The 23,525-nt window shown below is 36.9% G+C and overlaps 1 protein-coding gene across 1 annotated transcript; it reads right to left on the minus strand.

Annotated features, from left to right (window-relative positions):
* Nucleotides 1-175: 175 nt before the first annotated feature.
* LOC135404237 (sodium channel protein type 5 subunit alpha-like) lies at nucleotides 176-23,285 on the minus strand. The gene is given in 18 exon segments (XM_064638908.1): nucleotides 176-2,317; nucleotides 3,660-3,924; nucleotides 4,664-4,764; nucleotides 6,209-6,350; nucleotides 7,314-7,367; nucleotides 8,236-8,491; nucleotides 8,493-8,731; nucleotides 9,814-9,987; nucleotides 12,278-12,432; nucleotides 13,043-13,157; nucleotides 14,481-14,600; nucleotides 16,042-16,494; nucleotides 17,231-17,584; nucleotides 17,901-18,053; nucleotides 18,176-18,405; nucleotides 19,334-19,436; nucleotides 21,162-21,353; nucleotides 23,102-23,285. Coding segments are annotated over 17 exon segments (4,158 nt in total). The 5' UTR covers nucleotides 21,306-21,353; nucleotides 23,102-23,285; the 3' UTR covers nucleotides 176-1,217.
* Between the last annotated feature and the right edge of the window lie 240 nt (nucleotides 23,286-23,525).

The following is a 23,525-nucleotide window of genomic DNA, read 5'->3' on the forward strand; positions in this document are numbered from 1 at the left end:
TCTTCTTGGCCTCCAAATGATAAATCTTTTCTGATTCCCTGTAAAAAGTGAAACATTTTGATTTCTTGTGCTAATAGGTAGCTACTTCTGGAAAATTGTATTACCCCTCTAAGAACACTTTATGTCTTGTGATAAATGAAACTGAAGATACTCCTTACAAAACAGACAAAAGACATATTAAGCATTTGAACTCTTTATTGAAGAATCTAAAACAGTAGCATTTTATTAGTGGTCCTGAATCCACCATGACACTTCATCTGAATAACCTAAACTGCAAAAGAATCACTAAAATATTATTACACATTGTTCATGCATTTTTTTCAGAATCAAACAAATAAATGCTTCCCCTAGCTTTTATTAAATTTTGTCTCATAAGATATACCATGAACTCCTTTTCAGAATACTAAGTAATGCTTTCTATGACATTTGGATGATGATGAAAATTTATGTACAATGATTCTCAAGATTTTCTGGAAGCAATACCCCTTGTATAACATCCTTTGATTTTGGTAACTACGATTATGACAATTTTCATACACTGAATGATACAAAGAACAAATTATATACAGCTTTTATGCACAGGCAACTGAGGATGATCTGCTAAATCCATTTAGGTGCACATATAAAGACATCTCTAAAATACTTAAGCATAAACAAATCCACCCAAACATGCTAGGAGGAGGATGGTCCCAAAACCATCAAAGTCAGAGGCTGATTATACTCGAGTTTCCTGAATGAGCTCTGTTACAGAAGTGCAGTAATTAGTTCATTTTGCGACAATAAAGCCTAGTTGGAAATATTGGTTATCTCTAAAGAGATATACATTATTCTAGAGCCTTGTGTGTTTATAAATCTGTGCTTACAACCGACCTTTTATGGATTTCTTCTGTAAACACATGAACTAGGACAAAACTAGCAGGTGAAAAAATTAACCCACCTACTCCACTAACTGGGAAAAAAATCCAAGGTTTGATTATCCTCCAATATTTATGACATAGTTGTTCAGATCTTAATCATTTTAAGGAGAATTTGAAAATTTGAACAATCCCAATACTGGAAGGCTGCCACCATTATTCTAAATTCAGAGTATTATACTCTGGGATTCACATATTGTCTCCATCTGAAAATCAGTGACTTTGCTTTAAAAGTCAAAAATGCTGCAGCCTGGGGTAACCTTATATGTCCAGCTTATTTGTTTCAGCAAAAGCAACATAAAGTCAAGGGAGAGATGTGGAAGAAACAGGCCGTGATTTATGTATCTTCCTGCCACTACTTTCATTAAGTATTGATACAATAATCTTTTGCTTCTCCTGCATTTCTTCTCCAAAGACAGCACTGTTCTGTCTGTGACGGCATAATAAAGACGTATTTTTGAAAGAACGCTGTATCAAATACCTCCTGAAGGCCTTTTGGATAATAACTGCTGATACCTCCTCTTGTTTTCTTTTAAATGTAGAAGAAATTGGCCTGTGAGAACTTTTAGATGGACTGACAACCGCGAATTTTTCTTCAATCAGTAACTTAAGCGTATCAAAATCTCCACATTCTCCCAAGACACGTTTACTGAAAGCAAGCAAGATATCCAAGCAGTGGATCTTATCTCCACTCACTAGAGGGAGGTCCATGGATATGAGCTGGATGTTATTGGGCTTTGGAATGCGCAAGGGTTCTGCCAGAGCATCTGCAAAGTCTGAAAGAGCAGAATAGTCAATAAACTGTGTTGCCAGAGGATCAAATTTTCCCCAGGTCTCATAAAACATATCAAAGTCCTCCTCACAAAGAGGATCTGTGCTTTCTTCAGTGGCAACACTGAAGTTCTCTAAAATGACAGCTGTGTACATATTTACAACAATGAGAAATGATATAATGACATAGCTTACAAAATAAAAAATACCAAATGGTCTATTTTTGCAAGTAGTTTTATCTGTCTCTGTTAAATTTAAGTTGGGAGCACATGTACCAGATTCACTTAACAAAGGGGCCAGAAGAGTATCCCAGCCAGCTGACGTTGTAATTTGGAAGAGACAGAGAATGCTACCAGAAAAGGTTTGAAAGTTGAAAATGTTATCAATCCCACCTTCCCAGGGAAGACAGGCAAAGTTTGCCATGCCCACAATGGCATAAATAAACATAATTAGGAAAAGCAAAAGGCTAATGTTGACCAGTGCAGGAAGAGACATCAGTAATGCAAAGAGAAGGGTTTGAAGTCCTCTCGCTTTTCGAACCAATCTCAGGATTCGGCCAATTCGCACCAAACGAATAGTTCTCAAAAGTGTAGGAGAGATGAGTTTTTGAAAGGCTTCAGAAACTCCAATACCTTTGAAGGGAGAAAGAAAACAAAATGTTGTCAAGCCATATTAGTCAAATTGTTGTCTGCTTTGTTATATTCTGTGCTTTAGGTGTCAGAAGTAACACTGACCATATTACACCACTTTCCACACAAACATCATCAATACTGAAACTGCTTACAAGACAGCTTAGGAAAAGAAAGACAAATACCTTTCAGTATTACAGAGGTTTCAAGATTATGCATAGTTTGGAAACTGCATCCTCCCAGATTTCTATAAGCCAGAGGGGTGAAGGTAGGCATTCATGCCCAAGTATTTAAAAATACTTTAAATCTGTTCAGCTCCTGTGCTGGAAGCTGTGGGGATTGCCTCCTGGCTGTCATCTGCTGCTTCTTTACAGGCCTGATCACATGCTAAATGTGAGGCTTTGACTAATGCTTGGTACTTGAAGGAGAGCAGAGGAAACGAAGAGGAATGGAAAGGAAAATTGTCTTTTAGTATTTATCCCCCATTACACCCCGTTCTTTGACCCTACTAACAGAGTAAGGGTGCAGCAGGAATGCAAATGATTGCAAACAGAGGGGTTAAGGAGTCAACATTTTTCTGGGTTGCACGGCACAGCAAAGGGTTACTGTGCTTAGGCATAAAATAGAGGATTCAGAGCAGTTTTTCTTTCCTGTCCTTTATTCTGTGATATAAACTGAGCCTGAGTGGGAAGCACAAACCTAATAAGCTGTACAAGAAACTAGAGCTATCTATGACCCTTTGTAGAGGAAATTATCAGCATCTAGTCTTATTTGAAAAGCCAAAAAAGCCAAGTCAGTTTTAATGAGACTTTTCACAGTCACAAATAGTGGTCCAGATTTAGAACGGTGCTGAGCAGTTATGCTTTCCTGAGCTTTCTAAATCAGCAATCAGGATCTGCCTTCTTTAAAGGAGGTCCAGGAAAAATTAAATACATCTTTCTCATTTTTCAAGCAAATGTATTTTTAACATGAATTTACTTTTACTGTGAAAACAACAGTTACCATGATAACATGTAAATTGAAAGCATAAGGACAGTCAGACAACAGGTTAAGTATAGTAATTTAGAGAAGATGTTAATTAATTAAATTTCTGCTCTGTTAATTACTCAATAAAACATACTTTAAGAAAAGTAAAAATTGAAAACTCCATTTACCTTCTAGTACTGTGGAAAAATATAAGGGAAAACAAAAATACATCCTTTTAGAAGCAATGACTTAGCATATAGTTTAAAAAAGTACAGTGGATCTGGATTTGTTTATCAAATATATCTAAGTGGTTACTTCATACTGAAATTTGGCTCAATATTGGTAAGACACATTACCTGATTTAGTGATTGGTACTTACTAACTATTGAAAGGACCACAACACTAAGATCAAACAAGTTCCAGATGCTTTTGAAGTAATGCTGTCTTAAGGCCAGTATTTTTATGACACATTCTGCTGTAAATAAAGCCACAAAAAAATAGTTGATTTTATTAAGAACTTCCTTGGTGCCTTCCTGGTTATTTTCTGCCATCATAACAACCACATTTAGGCAGATGAAAATCATGATGATGATGTCAAATGCTTTGTGCATTACGATATCAAACAGCAATCCCAGGAACGCATTCTGTGGAGAGAACAAGAACCGCATTCAAATATTAATCAGTAATTTGTGCTTGGAAAAAGAACTTAAGATAATATAAATTTAACAATAAGCAACTAGAAGCATTTTTAGGGGATTTCTTTAGATCTTCAGTGAAAACTCACATTGGCATATATATATGTGTGTGTGTGTGTATAAAAAATTAGGAAATACATCCAGAGTACATTGTGATTGCTCTTTTAATAGAAATACTTACTGAAGCAGATATTTTACCATAAGCAATTCAAACTAAAATGTCATAAGAAAGAAAAACTCTCAATAGTTATTATGAAAAGCCAAGCCTGGGATTAAAATTAAGAAACTAAAAGAAATAAAACATAAGATTATTTAAAAGCAAATAATTACCATGAGGCATGTGCTATTCTCTATTCATTCTCACCTGCAATAATCCAATCTAGTGGCAGAAGCAACATCATGCAACTTAAGTAACCAAGGTCATGGTATGGTTATCAAATACTAATTATGAACCTTTATAAACAGGATGCACATTTGGATAGGTCATAAATAGGATATAAATTTCCCTAATTAATACCCACAAAAAAAGACTCTTTTAAGAAAAAGAGAGTAAAATGTAAATACTACATTGAATGAAGAAGATGATGGGCTCTACTGCAAAGTTTATTTCCCTGTGCCTGGGCTACTGAGTTCAAATATGGTCACCATCGTTGCATCTTCTGCCATGTTCTACTTAAGATGGTCTCACCAATGGTCTTGGGATGGGTTTTTGAGGTTTCTTGGATCCAAGTTTTTTTAGGGCATTATAGTACTTTTCCTGTTCCTCAGTCAAAAATAGATCTTTTCCACCTAAGTAAAGGGAAAGAACATTGTTGTTCAGTTGCAGTTTAAGCAGTTCCCTAAATAAATTCCAGCAACTTTCTGTAAAAAAGAGTAAGTTACAGCTGTCATGAGTGGGACCTAAGAGGGCACAGAGACAAAATGTGTCTTCACCATTTCTCCTTTTCCCCTTGATCTTTGAACAGATGTACTGGAAAGAGCTGATCTGGGTTTGATCAGGGAAGTCTAGTCTAGGCAGTGTTCCCAAGTCAATTCCCTCAAGTGTGAGAGCCTTTCTGAAGTTTTACAAATCTATTTCATATTTTAAAAAATTACATACGATTCATCAAGAAGGGAAATACTTTCAATTTTTGGGGAAGGTAGAAACAGAAGGGTATTGCTGGACTATCCGGTAAATGGAGGATGATGGGACCCAGTTCTACAGGGGGTTCCTGACAATGAATTTCTTATCCCCATCTACACCCCCTGTATTACTTAGCAATCCCTTTGAACCCAGGATTCAGAAGCCACTCATCAATCCTAAAAGCAATGAGTGATCAGCATTTTGTACAACAAACACACAACAATGTTCAGTAGGGCATCTGTAATTTCAATCATTCTGGAAAGACCTCTGAAAATTCCATTTGACTTCACTATATGGAATCACACAGAAAATTCCTGAGAATAAGCAAAGAAATGAAAGAGAAAAAAATTACAAAGAAAAAAATGTCAATCACAGCATGTACTAAGAAAAAAGTATTACATCCACATAAACTTCCAGTAAATGTTTAGACTAATGAACTACTTGACCACTGTTGTTTCTGTCTGTTTGGATTACTGTAACTGGGACTTCGTTAGAAAAGGAAATTCTTAGAGTGAAGTTGGACTGTTGTTCCTCAACCCCCAAATATCCTTTCTCTGTTCAAATGCAGAGAGCAGAAGAATTTCTTGTGGGCTTTATTGCTCTCTCTCTCTCTACCCCGAGCAGCAATGCTCTGACACTTGGTATATGAGTCAGGCTATGGAAATAAAAAAGGGTTTCTGTAGAGATTCTCTCTTCCAAAAGTGAATCATGAAATTGTAAACCTCCTGTTGGGGTCTCCTTTTTTTGAATGAGCAAGAGGTTTATTTGTTTTAAGTCGTCCAAGTGAAATAATTTACTCCATTTTCCTTTCTATTCTGGATAATTTAACATCTAAATGAATCAGGACAGAATTCAACCTGGTTTTGGCTTCTCATTTTTGAAGCTACTCCCTCCTTCCTCCTTGTCCTCTACTCAGAACAAATTAAGGACTTGGCAGGAAAATAGAATTTACAGGTAAATTGCTGATTTCAAAATTTGGTTTCAAGTGTTATTGTTTTAAATTTATCTAGTTAAACAATTATTTCAAAATGTTAGACATCTACATGTCAAACTAGCATTCACTTAATCAAATTGGGATTACAGGAGACACTGAGTTAGTTCAAGTAGTACTTATCTTTTTCCTTTGTTGGTTAAAATTGCTGATAACCACTCCAATAAAAAGATTCAGCATGTAGAAAGATCCCAAAACAATGAAATACGCTAAGTATATGTACATTTGTAAGTTTGCTTCAAACTTTGGCTGTTCATCGATCTGTTAAAAAAAAGTCAAACCAGAAAATAATATTGGTAAAAATGAGATAATCACAGCTTTACCATTTCCAATTTATAATAACAGATCTTTTTATTGTCATGAGGGATAAATTATTTCCACGCATTTACATCTTTACCTGGATGTACAGGTAGAACCACTCTCTTGTTCTGTCTTGCTACTGATTGTAAAGATAGTGACAAACAGAGCTATAGAGACAAATCCAGCTTCAGGAAATTTTTAAGTAATAAAGAACCAGTTCCAATCAGAAGGGATCCTGTGAATGCCTTGATTAAAAACAACAGCTCAGACTAAACACAATGGTGACCAGCCATCCTCTGGAATGCTGTCCCAGACAAGAGGCAATTCTAAAGCCCCAGCTCACTAAGATCAGCCCTACAAGGAACAATCATGTTAATCAGCAGCTATTTCACTGCAGTCAAGAGCACAGAGACTGAAGGAGTGAGAAAAAGGTAAATTCAATTAAACATAGAGAAGTTAAAACACACTGTCCTGGTAAGAGAGTGAGGAACAGCACATGCAAAGGGGGAAGAAATAGTGAGGATGTCAAACATAGGGAAGAAAAGCTCCTGAAATAACTGCTCTAGCTGCATGCTGTTTCAGTGCTCCTGTACATGTTTAAAAAGGAAGAAAATTTGCACAGTCCCTCCAAGAGTCTCTGTCTTCTGTTTCCAAAAGAGACTTGCACAAAGCTTGCAACATCTTCCCCTCTGCATTCCTGACATAGCAAGCTTTTTGTGGTGTCACTCTACTTTGACCAGTTTCTTTTGTCTAAGTTCCAGATTTTTGGTACTCCAAGGATTATTGTTTCACTGTGTAGTTTGATGCCTTCAACCACTTGTATTTTTGACTTGATATTGCAAACAAAGATGAAAAAGTAATTACATGGATGGAAAAGGGAAGAAGAAAAGGGAAAAGAACTGAATTGTCATTTTAGTGACATACCTCACGTGAATCCACTGCTGCATACATAATATCCATCCAACCTTTAAAAGTTGCCTGAAAAAAATGCATTATTAAGTTTGTTATCACTGAGAAAAATAAAGTATAGCTAATATAAATGTGTTGATAGATGCAGAAAATAAGCGGTGTGCTATAAAAAATATGTATCACTTCTAAAGATCTGCTTGGAAGTATCACTGGCGTTTAGTAAAGAGAAAAAATATTTCCTGAAAGAAAACAAAAAAAACATAACTCATGTGAAATGTATGTTAATGTTAACTCTCATTAAATTCAAAATTTTTGTAAAAATAATCAGTAAAATTTTAACCTTAACTTATAAATATAATGTGAAAGGATAAAACCAATTTCTGAGAAAACAATTCCTTCCTGCAATTTTTAGCAACTCTGCAGAATCATAGAATACTTTGGAGGACCCAGGGCAAAGAACTTCAGCTAAAAAAGATACAGGGATAACAGCCAACTTAAAAATTGCCTTTATCTCCTTTGTTGTCATGTTAGGGAGCTCAATAAATTAGTATCCCAATCCTTCATGACTTCTACAGCAAAAGAAAAGATAACTAAACTGTGCCCTGATTTTCTTTCTCATCCACTCTGAACTAGAGAAAATGAGAATATTTATAATTCAGTAACTTGTAGACTATTTCAGGCTTAGAGTGTTAATCAAAATTAAAACAAAATTGAAAAGCCATGAAACAGAGTTCTTGATTTTAACACAAGGTTGCATATGCTCAAGCGTTCTTTAGGAGGAACTGAGCAGGTCATCAACAAGGAAAATATATATGGAAGCTAAAAAATATCCCCAATTTCACTGGGATAAACAGAAGCATAGGGGTGTCCCATGGTTGGGCTGCTCCACCCATTTCCTTGAAGAAAACAAAACTGAGAATGTTTTTATAGAACTCACCACTTGGAGCAGAGCCAAGTATCCCATCCCAACATTATCAAAGTTTACAGGAGAATTTGTCCATTTTCCACCATAGGACTCACAATCACTTTTGTCATTAATGAGACTGATATCTCCTTCCTGGAGTATGCATTTTGAAAATCTTTTCCCAAGCAATTTTACTCCTAGAATGTTAAACAGGAGCCAAAAGACAACACAGACGAGCAAAACATTGAAGATTGAGGGGATAGCTCCAAGGAGTGCATTGACAAGAACCTGAACAAAGTGAATGAAAATAATAATTTTATGTTGTCATTTTCAAAAAAATCTTCAAATGCAGCCATTACAAAATATTCACACTGACCCCCAACATCTTTACCTTTATCCCTTCAAATCTTGACAATGCTCGTAGAGGCCTCAATGCTTTAAGAGTCCTGAGAGATTTCAGGCCACTCCCAGAGGAACAAGGTGATACATCTTTGGGATCATGACTTAGTCCCCAGGAAACAAATGACAGCTGTGTTCACAGAATTGGAACTGGGATTATTAAATGGTAAACAAATTTTCCGTTGTTTGTGTTAGCAAACAATCATTACCTGAATGTTACAATATCTTTGATCAGTAAGTTAAATTAAGAAAATATACATTAAATTCAAAGTTATTGTAATTTTACTTCATTCTTTTCTAATATATTTTAAAAAACCCTAAAGTCATGGTACATATTCGTTATAAATAGCCATAATAGTTGACCTTCCTGTTGAAATTTCCTACTACTTCACAACTTTCAATGCTGACTATTCTGAAGTCATCAAACAACCACTTTGATGTTACCATCAGTCCTCTGTTTACATGTCCTTCTTTTAAATATTTAACTTCAGAATCTTCCCAGTGTGATGTTGACAAGCATAGATGTTTCACTTTTATATGGCAAGATTATAATAATTAATACTGTCTGAATTCATAAGAAATATGTAGGAATTGAATACTACACTTATCTCACTACTGGTGTTTTCAACATGTATCTTTATAAATATGCAAAGGATTGCTGGGATTTCTCTTTTGCAAAGCAAAAAGTTCTTTCCTATGTCTTTAACATTCTGGTAAATGATTTTTCCAACAATACTTTTCAACTCCCTTTACTATCTAAGTTTCTTCTCTTTCAAGGAAGCAACTCTATATTTTTCTGTTTCTAAATGCCAAAATCATGGATTAATGGAATGGTTTGGGTTGGAAGGGACCTTTAAGATCATCTAGTCCAGAACTGCCAGTAGCTTCTCATTTTTCTATCATTTTAAGTAATTTATTTTAGTTTTGTTTCTGATCACTAATTGAACTCCTTCTCTCCACTTGAAAAGGTTTTTAGAGCCATCATGGTCCTCAATGACAGTGACACCGAATAGAATTTTCTTAAGCAACTTCTAGTTATTGCTGAAAATTTCAATTTAAATTTGTCCTAAAGTCTGTTTGGGTTGCGGATTTTTCACCTTTTGGGAACTGTCTTTCACACCTGTAGTTATCCATAATCAGAAGTTACATGTACTTATCCAGATAGAAAATGTCAAAAATCAAAATGTATGACAAGCTGAATATAATACTTACACATACAATGACAAAGTCAAGCAAATACCAGGAATTTGTGAAGTAATTGTGCAATCCATAAGCTACCCATTTCAGAAGCATCTCCATCAAAAAGATGTAGGTAAATACTTTGTCAGCATAATCTAGGATGCTTTTCACTGTTTTTCTATTCTGCAAGTGAATATCTTCAAATGCCTGGAATTTTAGAATTCAAACAGGTCAGTAGTTGCATGGAAAATTATTCTTAAATTGCACAAGAATACACAGTTTGTCTTATTACAACCATTTCATATTAAATTATGGGTAATCACCACTTAGTTTTATACTTAAAAGTAAAAAAATGAATTGTAAAATAAGTACAATCCCATTTTCAGGTTGTTGAAAAATCAAATACTTTCAGGCTTTTATGCTAGACATTTCAAAACTTGTCTGAGGATGGGCAGTTGTGGCTACCACATTGTAACTGATAATTTTGAAGGTGTTGGTCTAAATTCTTCACAATAAACCCTGACTTGAACACATTAACCACTGTCTTTCAGACTCTGACCTTCCAAATGAGTCATCTTTAGTCAGCCTGCAGAGTTGTAATACACACATGAAAAACAATGACAAACTCCTTAGCTGGAACTCTTCATTCCTGGAGTTACAGGTTTTTTCACCTAAACCTTGACCTTGAGGTTTTAGGAAAATGTTTTATTGATTGCTGCTGTTCACATCAGTGTTTGCTTGTGTTTAATGCATTTGCTGCCTCGCTAATTAATTTTAAATTTTTGGTATTGCCAATCTACTCCCAATTCCTTTTACATCTTGCATTATTTCCTCACCAAGCCTCCACTTCTCCCCTTGAGGTATTAACAGCAGACCTGATTTGCTCCCCTGCACTTAAGACATGCCTAAAAACCCATCTAAAAGGCCATGGGAAAGGTGGAGCAGGAGCATAGAGCACTGAAAAAACAAGGAGCAGAGATGCTCCTATGTATAATCCAATAAAACTTATGCACTCCTGTTCTGCAGTGTTAGAAAACAGTGATTCTGATTCTGGACCTCAGGGATCTTTCAATTGCACAAAAATTAGGAGAAATGCCTCCAGAGCAGAGCTGTCCCTGTGTCCATGGGACTGTTCATTTGAGTGGGGGTAAATGAAAACTTCTGGCATTCATGTACATAAACCTATTTGCCATTTCTGACCTTTTTTCTTGAGCAAGTTTAATCATGTGTCCTCTTATTCCCTGCTAAACCTTGGCTACCTTGATCTCCATCTACCAGTCAAACCACCTGCTCATTAGCGGTGATGTTTTTTCATACTTTTAACTACTGTTTTTCTAACTTTTTAAAGTATCTACTTACTCTTAATTGCTGCTACCTTAAAAAGTTAGAATCTACTTAAGTTTCTAACTACTCTTTCTTTGCTCTGAGCACTGAGCACTCACCATGGACTTTTCTGTGCATTCTTTCTGTCAGCATCATCTCATTTAATTTTCTTTCAAGGCATGGACACCATGGTGTCCCTTTGTTCTAACTGGTTCAGACAATTCCCTTTCAGCATACAACTTTATAAACAAAGAAACCCAACCAAACAAAAAATGGACAAGTCCCTTTTTGCAAGAGGACAACAGTATCTTAGAAATGTGAAAGTTCTCATTGCTAAACATCTTCGATGACAAGAAAATGTTGTTTTGTGTAATTTTTGCACCTGGGTACCAATTAGCTTTGTGTTCAACTTAGTCAGAACCTGGAGCACATTAAAGAATAACTCAGTTTCCTTCCTTACTTCAGCTTGGTTCCACATAAATAGAGAGGAACCCTCACAGGAATCCCAGGGATTTCCCTTGCAAACTTTGCCATGGGAATTTAAAAGCAGACAGTTCAAATCTATGGTTCAGTGAACAACCTGAACTTAATGTACACAGAGCAGATTTTATTTGGAAAATTCTAACATTTACCACATAGATCCCTGTCAGACTATTTGGTTATGTTCCTTCTGCATTATAAAACATTCTGTTTAACAAATTACTTTCAGTTGACAGTGGATATGCTTTCAAATCATAGAAATTCCCTTATTCTTGAGTAGAAATGGATCTGATCAGGGTAGCAATGAAACATTACCTCACCTATGAGTTTACAGCCAGCTTCACTTTGAGATTCTGATCATAATGTTTTAAAAATGCTTTAAACATTTAGAAGTGCTATTACTTTATTTAAAAGTGCAAAGTAATTTCAGACTATGGTTTAGCCTTGTAATTAACACACAAGTGTAGGAAGAACTCTGTTCCATGAAAAACTACAATTCCATATATTTAAATCCATATATTTAAATGTCTAATGTAAGTGGGAGAAAGCCTTATCACTGTTAAGGGATACATTTACTACATTCTTATCTCTCTCTGTGGGAAGGAATGTCAGAGTAGAAGAAATCAATCAAATATTATTATTTTCCTTATTGACAACAATCAATTCAAAATTAGAGACATTAAATGCAATTTACCAGTGCTGCACTGCTCAATACTATCACAAAAATCATAAAATATTCAAACCCGCTGTGGTTAACAATTCTGTAGCAGGTTTTCCTGAAGTTCCACCAACTTCTGCCTGGAAACTTAGTGATATCCACTACACAACATGGGACACATTTACCACAACCTGAAAAGAGAAAGAACAGTATATTGGTTCCATGGAAAATGCTGAGACATGGAATCAAAACAGTATAAGACATCTTAAAGAGAGCTTCTACAGATTAGAGAAAGAATGTGCTGTTTTACCTATGAGGTGATGCTGTGGTTGAAATGATCTAAAGATAAAGAAAAAACTTGTATGCCAAAATAATCTCTTTTAATAGAGCAACACATATATGGAAAAAAACAAATAAGCTTTTGTGCCCTTCTTCAGAAAGACTGGTGGGCACAAGAAAAAAAGCACCTTTACTTCTATATATATTTATTTCTTTTTGTTTTGAAAAGTGATGGTACATTACTAGTAGGTTAGTCAATTATTATTTTTACTGATTATTACACTGTTTTGCACTGCAGAGACATTACAACTCCCTGTTCACTGCTTTGCACCAGAAACACTCTTCATGAAGTGTTGAAGCATGAGAGGCAATGGAGTCTAAGGAGATGGTCAGGTAATCAAAGGCAGATGTCAACACTGGGATGAGCAGGAAAACAGATTCTGCTAATTTGGACATGTTCCAAGTGGGTATTTTTTAACACTGGTTCATTTGGTGTTAGCACAATAGAAAAAAGATTCCTACTTTCTCCAAAACAGTCCTTAGGCAGGTGTGAGTTTTTAGTCTGGGAAAACATCTCCAGAACAACAGCTGCATCCACACTGCTGGCTTCAGAAAAGCTGTGAGCAGCACCACATTTCTGCATGGGAGAAGGAGAAGGAGGCGAATTTGTTTGTGTTTCATTCATAAGGTTAACAAGCCAAAGATAAATGAAATTTATAATCCCCTGCCCCCCTCCCCAAAGGAATTCTGCAGTCTATAAATTACCTTACTGTTGTTGAACTACCAAAATGAAATTACAAATAATAGGACAGAAAAACCCAATCCCTACTCTTTGTTTCCATGCGTTTAATTTAAAGTTCTTTGGTTTCTTCTTGTCATCTAAACAGGACATGCAGGAAGAAGAAGACTTTCTTATGCTACAGCTTTGGAGAAAAGTCTGACTTCTTCAGGCCAATCCAATTCTCTTTTCATTTTCAGAGATACAAACAACGTCTCAAAAGGCTTGAAGATGGGAAGACCTAGCAGGATGGAAATGTATGTGTATGGACTACACACCTCAAAGAATTGCAATTACTAATAGGTAACCTACACACTTGTAAAACTAAAGACAATAAGGAAAGCAAGTATAAGGAAAAAAGAGTAAAGATATCTATCAACTATAATATGTAATTTCCCTGAATGGCATGGAAAGTGAAGGCATGAGGATAGGGATAAGAATGGGAAGCCAGAAGAAGGGAGAATTTCCTCTGTCGACAGCCATGATGCTCTACACTAGTCTAAGGTCTTAGGGAATCTTCACCATATACAAAAATACAATTGTTTAAATTAATGGGCACTGTAATGTTTTCAGTATTATTTTTAAATATAAACACATTTCAATAATGTATATAAAGAAAAATTCTGGTGACTGTGCATAAAACCAGAAAATGCTTATGGGGTTGGACTTTTGGGGGTAGTAATCCAGAAAGATGCTGAACTTCCATTTAATTTGCTGGGTCATCAGAGGCAAGCCATGGCTCTCTACCTTTTTTTTGATATGGAACTGTACTGTATTAGAATATTAGAATGAGCTGGGTTTCTATATCAGAAAAAGCATGGTTGCTCAGGGAACCACTTCTAGAGAGCACATTTTTGTGTCCAGGAATGACAGCAAACAGAATTATCCATAGAAACAGGTGGCATGTATCAGACATGCTTAAAGTCATTGTGTTTCCTGGTTAATTTCTGTTTACTTATTTTGTACAAAATAATACATTAAGTTACACCATTAACTATGGCTATTGATGAGACACAAACCTCCATGCTATTACTGCCTCTAGAGAGATGTGCCACCTCCACAATCATTATACTTGCTACTCTTTGGAAAATCCCAATCTGTCCTGTCACTGCTGAATGAGGGAACAGCTGTGACAGTTTGAATCTCTAGCATATTCCACAAGTTGATAAAAGTTGGAATTACCTCTTTTTGCTCTTGCTTTTCATGTGTTACTGTGAAAACATTTATGGTTTCATGAGTCTCAGAAATCTGACTGAAGCTGCTTGAACTCTGCCGCTGTTCTCTGTGTCGTAATCTGTCTCCCTGAAGGAAATTATGTAAAACAGTTGATTTTTCACATTTTTCTTTCCTGACAGTCATTCTTTAATTCAGAATTCTTTAACAGAATCTAAAACATCCACAAAAGTTAAAACCATAGAATCACAGAATCACGGAATGGTTTGGGCTGGAAGGGACTCTAAAGATCAACTAGTTCCAAACCTCCTGTCATGGGCAGAGAATCTTCCACTAGTATGTTTGTCTTTTTACAGATAATTAAATGATATCCTTAAAATGCTTGTAATAGAATAGTTTCTTCCTTGATTTCCAATACTGTGCTCCTGAGGTTTTACTGTGGAAATATATCATTCCCCAAGAAATACATTTAGCCCAGGGATTGATTCCTGCATCCAATTAACCTTTGCAGCTGGACCCCAACAGCCTCATGCTTCCAGTTACAGGCAGAAGACCTAAGTGATCCCAATCAGTTCTCAGTCCTTTTGTCTCCACAAATTCCAAGAAAGACCAGATTCCACTGCAGCAGTTTTTGTCATCAAATGCTTCTGGATAACATCTTTGAAATGGCCACAGATGATTCTAAGGTGATCAGCAATTTTTGCTTCTTTGAAAATTTGTCCAAAGATATTCCATTGGCAATGCTTCCTAATATGACCAAAACCATAGGAAATGGATCCTAGCAGTCCACCTAGACACTGACCACTGGAGACATTCCAAACCTGCCTGTACACACTCCTCTGTAACCTGCTTTAGGTGACCCTGCTTTTGCAGGGGGGTTGGACTGGATGATCTCCAGAGGTCCCTTCCAACCCAAACAATTCTGTAACTTGGTGAAAAGAGTTCCTATAGCTCCTGTGTCTTATTTGACAGTTCTGGATGGGTGTGATAGACACCTGAAATATCTCAAACATGCCTATGTACAATCATGACAGTATGAATGTCTAACTCACAGGCAGAAAGACTTGAGCGTTATCCTGCCCGATGCAAGAAAATCACAAGATATAAAGGGAAATCCAAAGTATCATAGAGGCGAAAAGTTAATTAAAAAAAAATAAATTCTTTTTTGAGGTGTAGCTTTTCTTTCCATTTTCTTTGGATGCCATGCAACCACGAAGCAACATATAAGCAGCTGAAGAGGCCTGTGTTAGAAACTATCCAAGTGTAAGACAAAGGAGACAAAAAGAAGAAATGTCTGTCTTCAGCAAACTTTGTTTATTTGTTGCCAGCAATAGATGGAAATAAAACTGACAAAAGCAGAATTAGGGCTGTCCACAAAGAGAATGGTGAAAAAGCGGATATTCAAAATGTCTTTGGCAAATGAAGACTATTTGGTAGCCCTTGCACTAGAAGAACAAAGAAAGTAAAATGGCAGGAATGACAGAAGGGATAATATTTACTGTTGAGTCTTTGAGGTGGCAATTACAGATGTAAGTTACAGCATTTTGTTTTAAATGTGAATAGTTCTTACCTGTTTTCTGTGTTCTGTTTCTGTGAATACAATGTGCTCATCATCACTTTTGTCACTGTAACTCTCTGCTGCTTCAATGGGAACACAGGTACTGTGACTGCTGGAAAGATCTTTATATTTCCTTGATATTGAGGAATTCTCTTCATTATGGTAACACTCTGTGTCAAAGCAATTGTTGTCTATGTATTTTCTGACATCTGTCATGGCATAATTATTATCCTCTATGTTTTTGCCAGAAATTTCTTCCAAAGTCTTCTTTTTGTCTGTTTTTCTGAGGCTTCCTTTCAGTTTTTTGCCACAAGGATCCAGAATTCTGTCTTTCAAAGACTTCAGGCCCTGGTGAATCTGTGCAAGGGCAATCTGACATTTAGTCCTTTCTCCAGGTTCCTCTTGTCCTCCTGAGCTGTGAGTATCCAACAAACTCAGCAGCAGGGCAATGAACAAGTTGAGCACCTTGAAATAATTAAAGTAAGTTGGAGACACCACTGCTAACAGAAAAGTCACTTCAGAAACCCTCAGTCTTGCTTTCATCAACACTGCCATAAAATTAATTACTATTATATTGCAATATTGTTATAGTATGATCTGGCCCCTTCTGGAAGGAATGGCGGGAAGGAAGGAAGTGAGGGTTTGGGTATATCAAATATATTTTCACCTGCTCTGATGTCCATAATGTATGAGGAGATAGATATGTTGAAAAAGAGCAAAGATGAATTTTAATAACACCACCATCCAAAAGGGTCTGGTATAGACCAACAAACCAAGCAGATGAAAAGATTTTGTCTTCCAGTACATTTACATTCCATCTACTATATGTCATACAAACCAGAAAATCTGGGTATGGTAAACTCTTGATAATACAAGTTGATAAGCATTAAAAGCACTGAACAGTTTGGTTATTGGATTCTATCAACACAAAAGATGAAGACATCAGATAACACATTATCAGAAGCACTGCACTTCTATACTGTGGGGAGAGGGAATAATTTGGCATTGCTTCTACCTCTTGTGTGAGAAAGAGAAAGACAGGGGAAAAGTAAAAAAAAAAAGAAGAAAAACATGTCAAGTGACATCCAGAAAAGAGAATAGCGTGAATACTCTTGAAATGATAACATTTCCCTCTGAAAAAATCAGTTGCCAGTGTAACTGGATGCATTCAGCAGGGACTGGGAATCAGCTTAAAACTCACCACCAGGTTTCCTATCACCAGGACTAGCAAGAAAAAGGTAATACATTTCTGTTTTCCAGCCACTTCCATACATTCCCACATCATTTCAATCCATTCTCCACATAATATTCGGAGTATACTCAGGACTGAATGATTGAAATCCTTCATATGCCAGCGTAAATCCTTACTGGTGCTTATTTTATGGAATTTTTTTTCATAATCACTGCCAAGAAGATGCATTCCTAGTACAGCAAAAATAAATACAGTGAAAGCCAAAACCACAGAGAACTTAGTCACAGCACTAGATGAGTCTAGAATTATTTTCACAAGAGTATTTAAGGTTGGCCAATACTTTGCCAATTTGAAGATCCTGATCTGTAAATAAAACACAAGAGAAAAAAGGTAAGGTTAAACACAGCCCAGACAGCACAGCCCACATAAAAACCATACACTGCATTTACACTAAGCCCTGTAAAGTTCTGTTATTTTACAAATCTCAGCTCAAAAGGAAAAGTTGTCAAGGAACTTTTACTATCTATTCAGTGAAATATTCCTGTTGGCTCACTATTTACCAGCAAAGAGAACTGATTTAACAGATTCATCAGTAAAATAATGATAAGGTATTTCACTGCAATGTTTCACAAGTCTATACAAAACACGTGCTTTTAAAAGATAGCAAAGAAATCATTACCACCCGGAAAGGTGACAGATTGGTTCCAAAGCTCAGTAGGCCAATCAAAACAACTAAGCTATCAAAAACATTCCACTTGTTCTGAAAATAGTAGTAAGGATCTAGAGCAATGATTTTCAAGATCATTTCTAGTGTAAAAATCAGGGTGAAGACCTGGAAAGACAAAAAAGAAATTCAGAAAAAAGTCACTCAAGAAGTCTGTCTCCTTATGGGACTGTTCCAGTATAAATACAGGATTATAACTTCATATTCACCCTAACATCGACCTCACTTACCTCGTCACTTATAGCAATCATTTTTCTGGTTTCTGGCAACATGCCAGGGTGCTCCATAGCCATGAATAAAGTGTTCAAGATAATGCAAACTGTGATAAACAGTTCAACAAACGGATCCAAAATCACCAATTTCACCTTCTCTTTGACTGCTCTCCAGAATGGACAACAATTCCAAACTAGACACTTTGGAGCAAAACGTTTCCACAATGCAGGACATTTCACTTTTGACTCTAGCAGAGAAAGAGAGAAAGTGGCATATGAATAATCCTATATGGAATATCACAGTGTGAAGAAAAAGACAATCAATCAGAGAAAAGATTGGAAAGAAAAATCAATCTCATGTGAGCAGAATGGCATCACTGGAAAGAGTTGTTTCACTCCTACTACACAAACTAATCACAGGCTATTGCAGGTCACCACCAACAAATGTCATAATGACAGAAACAGGGGATATTCCCCACCTCTTCATATGTTTATTATTCTTTCCTGTGAGGCTGGGGAGGCCCTGGCACACGCTGCCCAGAGAAGCTGTGGATGCTCCATCCCTGGGAGTGTTAAAGGCCAGGTTGGATGGGACTCTGAGCAACCTGGTCTAGTGGAAGGTGTCCCTGCCCATGGCAGGGGGTAAGAACAAAATGATCTTTAAGGTCCTTTGCAACACAAACAGTTCCATGATTCTATGATTACACTATTAAAGGATGATAAAGGATCTGCATTAAGGAGAGAAATCACTGTTTCTGGGACAATGACAACCTGTTTCCTGTGAGTTGAACCTGCCCAGCCACAGGTGTCCATAGCTGAGGACAGGGTTATAAGTGAGGCTGGAGGAGAGCTCAGGAGATCTGTAGTGCAACCCCCTTCTCCAAGCAGGGCCAGCCATCAGGTCACAGACTGCACAACCTGTTCCTCTGAAAATGGGCAACGTTTCTGCTTACACACACTTTGAAATTCTCTTCTTTCAATCAAGTTGGTCAGGCATGATTTACCCTTGGTAACTGAGTTACAGTCACAATTATATGAGATATGAGAACATTTGTTTTACTGAAATTTACATTTGCAGCGTAATTTCCCCTAGTGGCTTTTAAAATAATGTTGAGTGTTTGAGACAGTTTGATCTCTCAGGTCACATTACACAATCCCATAGGAAAAATGACTTACCTGAAAAGTCTGTAAGAATAGCAGCTGCACTCATTAACCTCTGTCTTCGGAAAGGATCATTAATAGAGTCCACTGATACATCATAGGACAGCAGGATCTTCCTCTTTGGTTAGAAAGACAGCAGAAGATAACATACCAAGGAAATATGAAAAACTGGCAATACAAAAATTATGTCCAGCATGAGATAAATATGCCTTTTTAAATACACATTGAAGGGAAGCTTTACTTTGGTGACAATATATAAAACAAAAAATACAACACTATCAGGTCTTTGCTTTTGAAGGCAAAGGGCGTTTCATCAAAACCAGCAAATTTCTTCATGAAGTTGTTTCCTTCTGAAAATATTTAATAACAATAATAATGTCATTATAGAAGAAGTATAGAAACATTAATGGGGCAAGGGAAAAGAATCCTTCCGTTTTTCCAGTGGCTGATGAGAAGAACAGACAAAAAGAACACTGACCATCAGTTTGAATAAACTATTGCCTCTTTAAGGATGATAAGTATTGATGATTAATAAATAATATACATTTAATAATATGAAAAATAGTCAAGTAGTTAACAAAAACTATTGTTTTTTCCAGCACTATCAGGTCGATCTAGATCTCGACTAATATTGAACTGCTTAAAACTAGGAATGGCACTACTTTTATTTTCATTAGAAGCCACAGAATGCTCAGCTCAGTGCTCCTGATGTGAGCTCAAGGACAGACAGGTCAACACAATCGTAAAACATGGGCTGCAAAGAATATGTGAGACTCTGAGGTAGAGAAAATCAGAAAGAATTTCACTGAAATTTCACAGAATATCCTGAATTGGAAGGGACCCACGAGGATCATCCAGTTCCAGCTGTTAAGTGAATTGCCCATGGAGGAATTGAACTCACAATCTTGGTGTTATTAGCACCAGGCTCTAACCAAACAAAGATTCCAGTATCAGGAAGGATATAATTAGAACTACCAGTTGACAGGGAACCAGACAGACTGGGAGTGGACAGACTGACCACATCACAATGTCCAGTACCTTGGTATTCCCTCTCAGCACAACTTGAATGAAACTGATATCCTTGGCCTCAGGGGTTTAATAATCATTATTTCTCTTTGCTAGTTTGATATATTTATGAAAAAATAACCAAAATTTAGCTGATAGAACTGTCATAGAATGGACATATCAAAGGAATTGACACTGACCTGGTTACTGCTGCTCATCTGTCTTTAGCTGAGGGAAGTAACTGGGGATGAGAAACTGGGATTTAAAATAGGGATATGCTCTAGAGGAGTAGTCCATTCAAGTTTTTATAAACTGATTAAGTCCTACCAAAATGTTTCTACCTGATATGCTTTTTTCTCTTTGACTTACTGTCTTAAGCCTCTTTTTGTGATGAAAGTAGAGAGCACATTGTTTGAAGAGTCCTCAGCTGCAGGAGAACCATCAGTAATTGTCATGTTTGTTGCAGTTTATGTTTATTTGACTAATGAAAGAACTCTGTGTCAGAGCATCTCACATTGGATCATGCTCTAGGCTTTTCTTTTGGTTTTGTTTTTTTTTTCTTTTTTAATATGAAATTATTTTAATATGAAATACTAATATGTACTACTGACAGCCACTTCCAACTTCCCTTTCAAGGCCGTATGTGCTGTCTCCCTCACATCCCAAAATACAATTTTCAGATTGCTTTAAAAAACAAGTTATTCCAATGAATGCAGGAAGGAGGGGAAAAATAAAAAAAAAGAGAGGAAAGATTGCAAACAAAGAAAGCTTTTCTGATCATAGAATTGTCATATCACACCTAGGTCTAATGAATATATTTTCTATTTCAAATACTTACAAGCTTCTTGTAGCAGTGACCAGGCTGTGAATTAAATATTTGTTCCTCTTTCTCCTGATCATCTAAAATTACATTTTGTCTTAAAACAGGTGTTTCTCTATTACTCTCATTTCCTTTCGAGTTTTTCAAGTCATCAACTGGCATTTCAGACCCAACCTGCAAGGCCTTACTGCTTTCTGCTGCAGCCAACTCCTGGAAAAGAAAAGTCAAAAGTCTGTCTATTAACACAAGGTAAATGCCAACACATGGACTAGGATAATATTCAATTTAATTTTTACTCTATTAAATTATTACCCTGTCTGAATGCTGAGGCACTTGGTAAAATGGTGATGCCTTACACCTTAATGCACTGCCAGGCGGTCCCAAATCTTCGTTCACGAAGCCTAGCCATGATGATGACACCTAAATGAGGAAGTTGGATACTTGCTGGGGGATATTTGTATGGCCTCTTACAAATCTGACATTTTTTACTGCAAGCAGTAAATCAGAGGTCTCTTTTATAAAAAGCTACAAGATACAATAGGTCTTACCAATAATTTTCAACCCATCCTGCTGCCTTGGCTTAGAACTTCACTTCTGGTGGATGAGAAGCTTGAGAGGACCCAGCAGGGTGGGCCTGCAGCCCAGAAATAACTGTGTCCTGGGCTGCATCACGACAAGCATGGGCAGCAGGTCAAGGGACGTGATTCTCCCTCTCTGCTCCCCTCTCATGAGACCCCACCTGCAGTGCTGTGTCCAGCTCTGGGCCCCCCCAACATCAGCAGGACATGGACCTGCCCAAGGGCACGGAGATGCTCTGAGGGCTGGAGCACCTCTGCTCTGGAGACAGGCTGAGAGAGTTGGGGTCATTCAGCCTGGAGAAGGATTCAGGGAGACCTTAGAGCCCCTTCCAGTGCCTGAAGAGGCTCCAAGAGAGCTGGAGAGGAACTTTTTACAAGGGCAGGTAGTGACATGACAGGGGCTAATGGTTTTAAAGGGAAATAAGAGAGATTTCGAATAGACATCATGAATAAATTCTTTCCTGGCAGGGTGGTCAGGCACTGGTTTAAGGTGCCCTGAAAAGCTCTGGATGCCCCATCCCTCGAAGTGTTCAAGGCCAGGTTAGATGGGTTTTGGAGCAATCTGGTCTAGTGAAAGGTGTTCCAGACCATCCTGAACTGAAGGATCTTGAAGGTCCCTTGCGATCCAAACCATTCTGTGATTCCATGACTCAATGATTATCAGAAATAAAAACAGGCAATCCCTGGTCCCTTACAGACCAAGGCATGAATGACTGGAACAATACTATGCCAAGAGGAAACACTGTGGAAATCTGATGTGTGTCTATTAACTCTCCTGACTAAAGACTATTCCTGCTCTTGTCAACTGATAGACCTCCTGCATCCTATCACTCAGAAAGAGGCCTGAGAACCTTTAAAGTGCTGAGCACTGTGGCTCTTGGAAGACTTTTTAATCAGGCCTGAAATGTATCAGCACTGAAACTTCCAACTTCTGGGAACTGCAGAAATGACAATTTTTCTCATGGATGTAAATGTATCCACTCACATTTCCTTCATGAGACTACACAGTAATAGCAAGAAGGAATACCCAGAGAAAGGAATTTCTGTCCACAGCAATAATGGTAGTGTACAAGAACGGGGAAACCATGGAGTGCAGCACCTATGCAATACCATAAAAGGTACAAACTTGCCAGCAAGCCATTCCTATACAATGTCAGGTCTGCAAATCCTAAAATTTAATGATGGTTTTTTTGTATCACAGAAATGTTTATATATTTAAATACATATATACATACACACATGGATTTATAGAGACACAAAGAGAAATGAACTGTGAGAAAGTGTGCAAGAAGCACATGTTTAATTCAAAACATCATTTCCCTAATTCACATACAGAAGAAAACAGAAGGAACCACTTATTATATGTAATCATTTACAAACCTGTTCTTTCTCTAGAATTTCTTGGGCTTCCTGAAGTAGTTTTTTCTTGGCCTCTTTTTCAGCTCTGTTTTGCTCTTCATATGCCGTAGTTACCACAGCCAAGATCAGATTGAAGAGATAAAATGAGCAGAGAAGGATGAATACCACAAAAAAGAAAAAGGAGGTCACTCCAGATGTACGGATAGTCTGTGAGGAAAAGGTAAAAATTGTGATATATTCTTAACAAACTAACGTTTACAACACAATTTCAAACTAACTTTAAAAAATTTCTTTTCCTATGCAATACAAAGAGTTAACATACTGTACTATTTTTATTAAACAACTATTTTTATTAAATTATTAAGATCAGCCTCTGGTCCAAGTTATACAGAAGGTCTAGAAATAAATCCAGTCAGAAGTTCCCTCAGCCTTGAAGTAAATGGAT

Source organism: Pseudopipra pipra, chromosome 1, assembly GCF_036250125.1.
Source record: "Pseudopipra pipra isolate bDixPip1 chromosome 1, bDixPip1.hap1, whole genome shotgun sequence".
Taxonomy (NCBI): domain Eukaryota; kingdom Metazoa; phylum Chordata; class Aves; order Passeriformes; family Pipridae; genus Pseudopipra; species Pseudopipra pipra.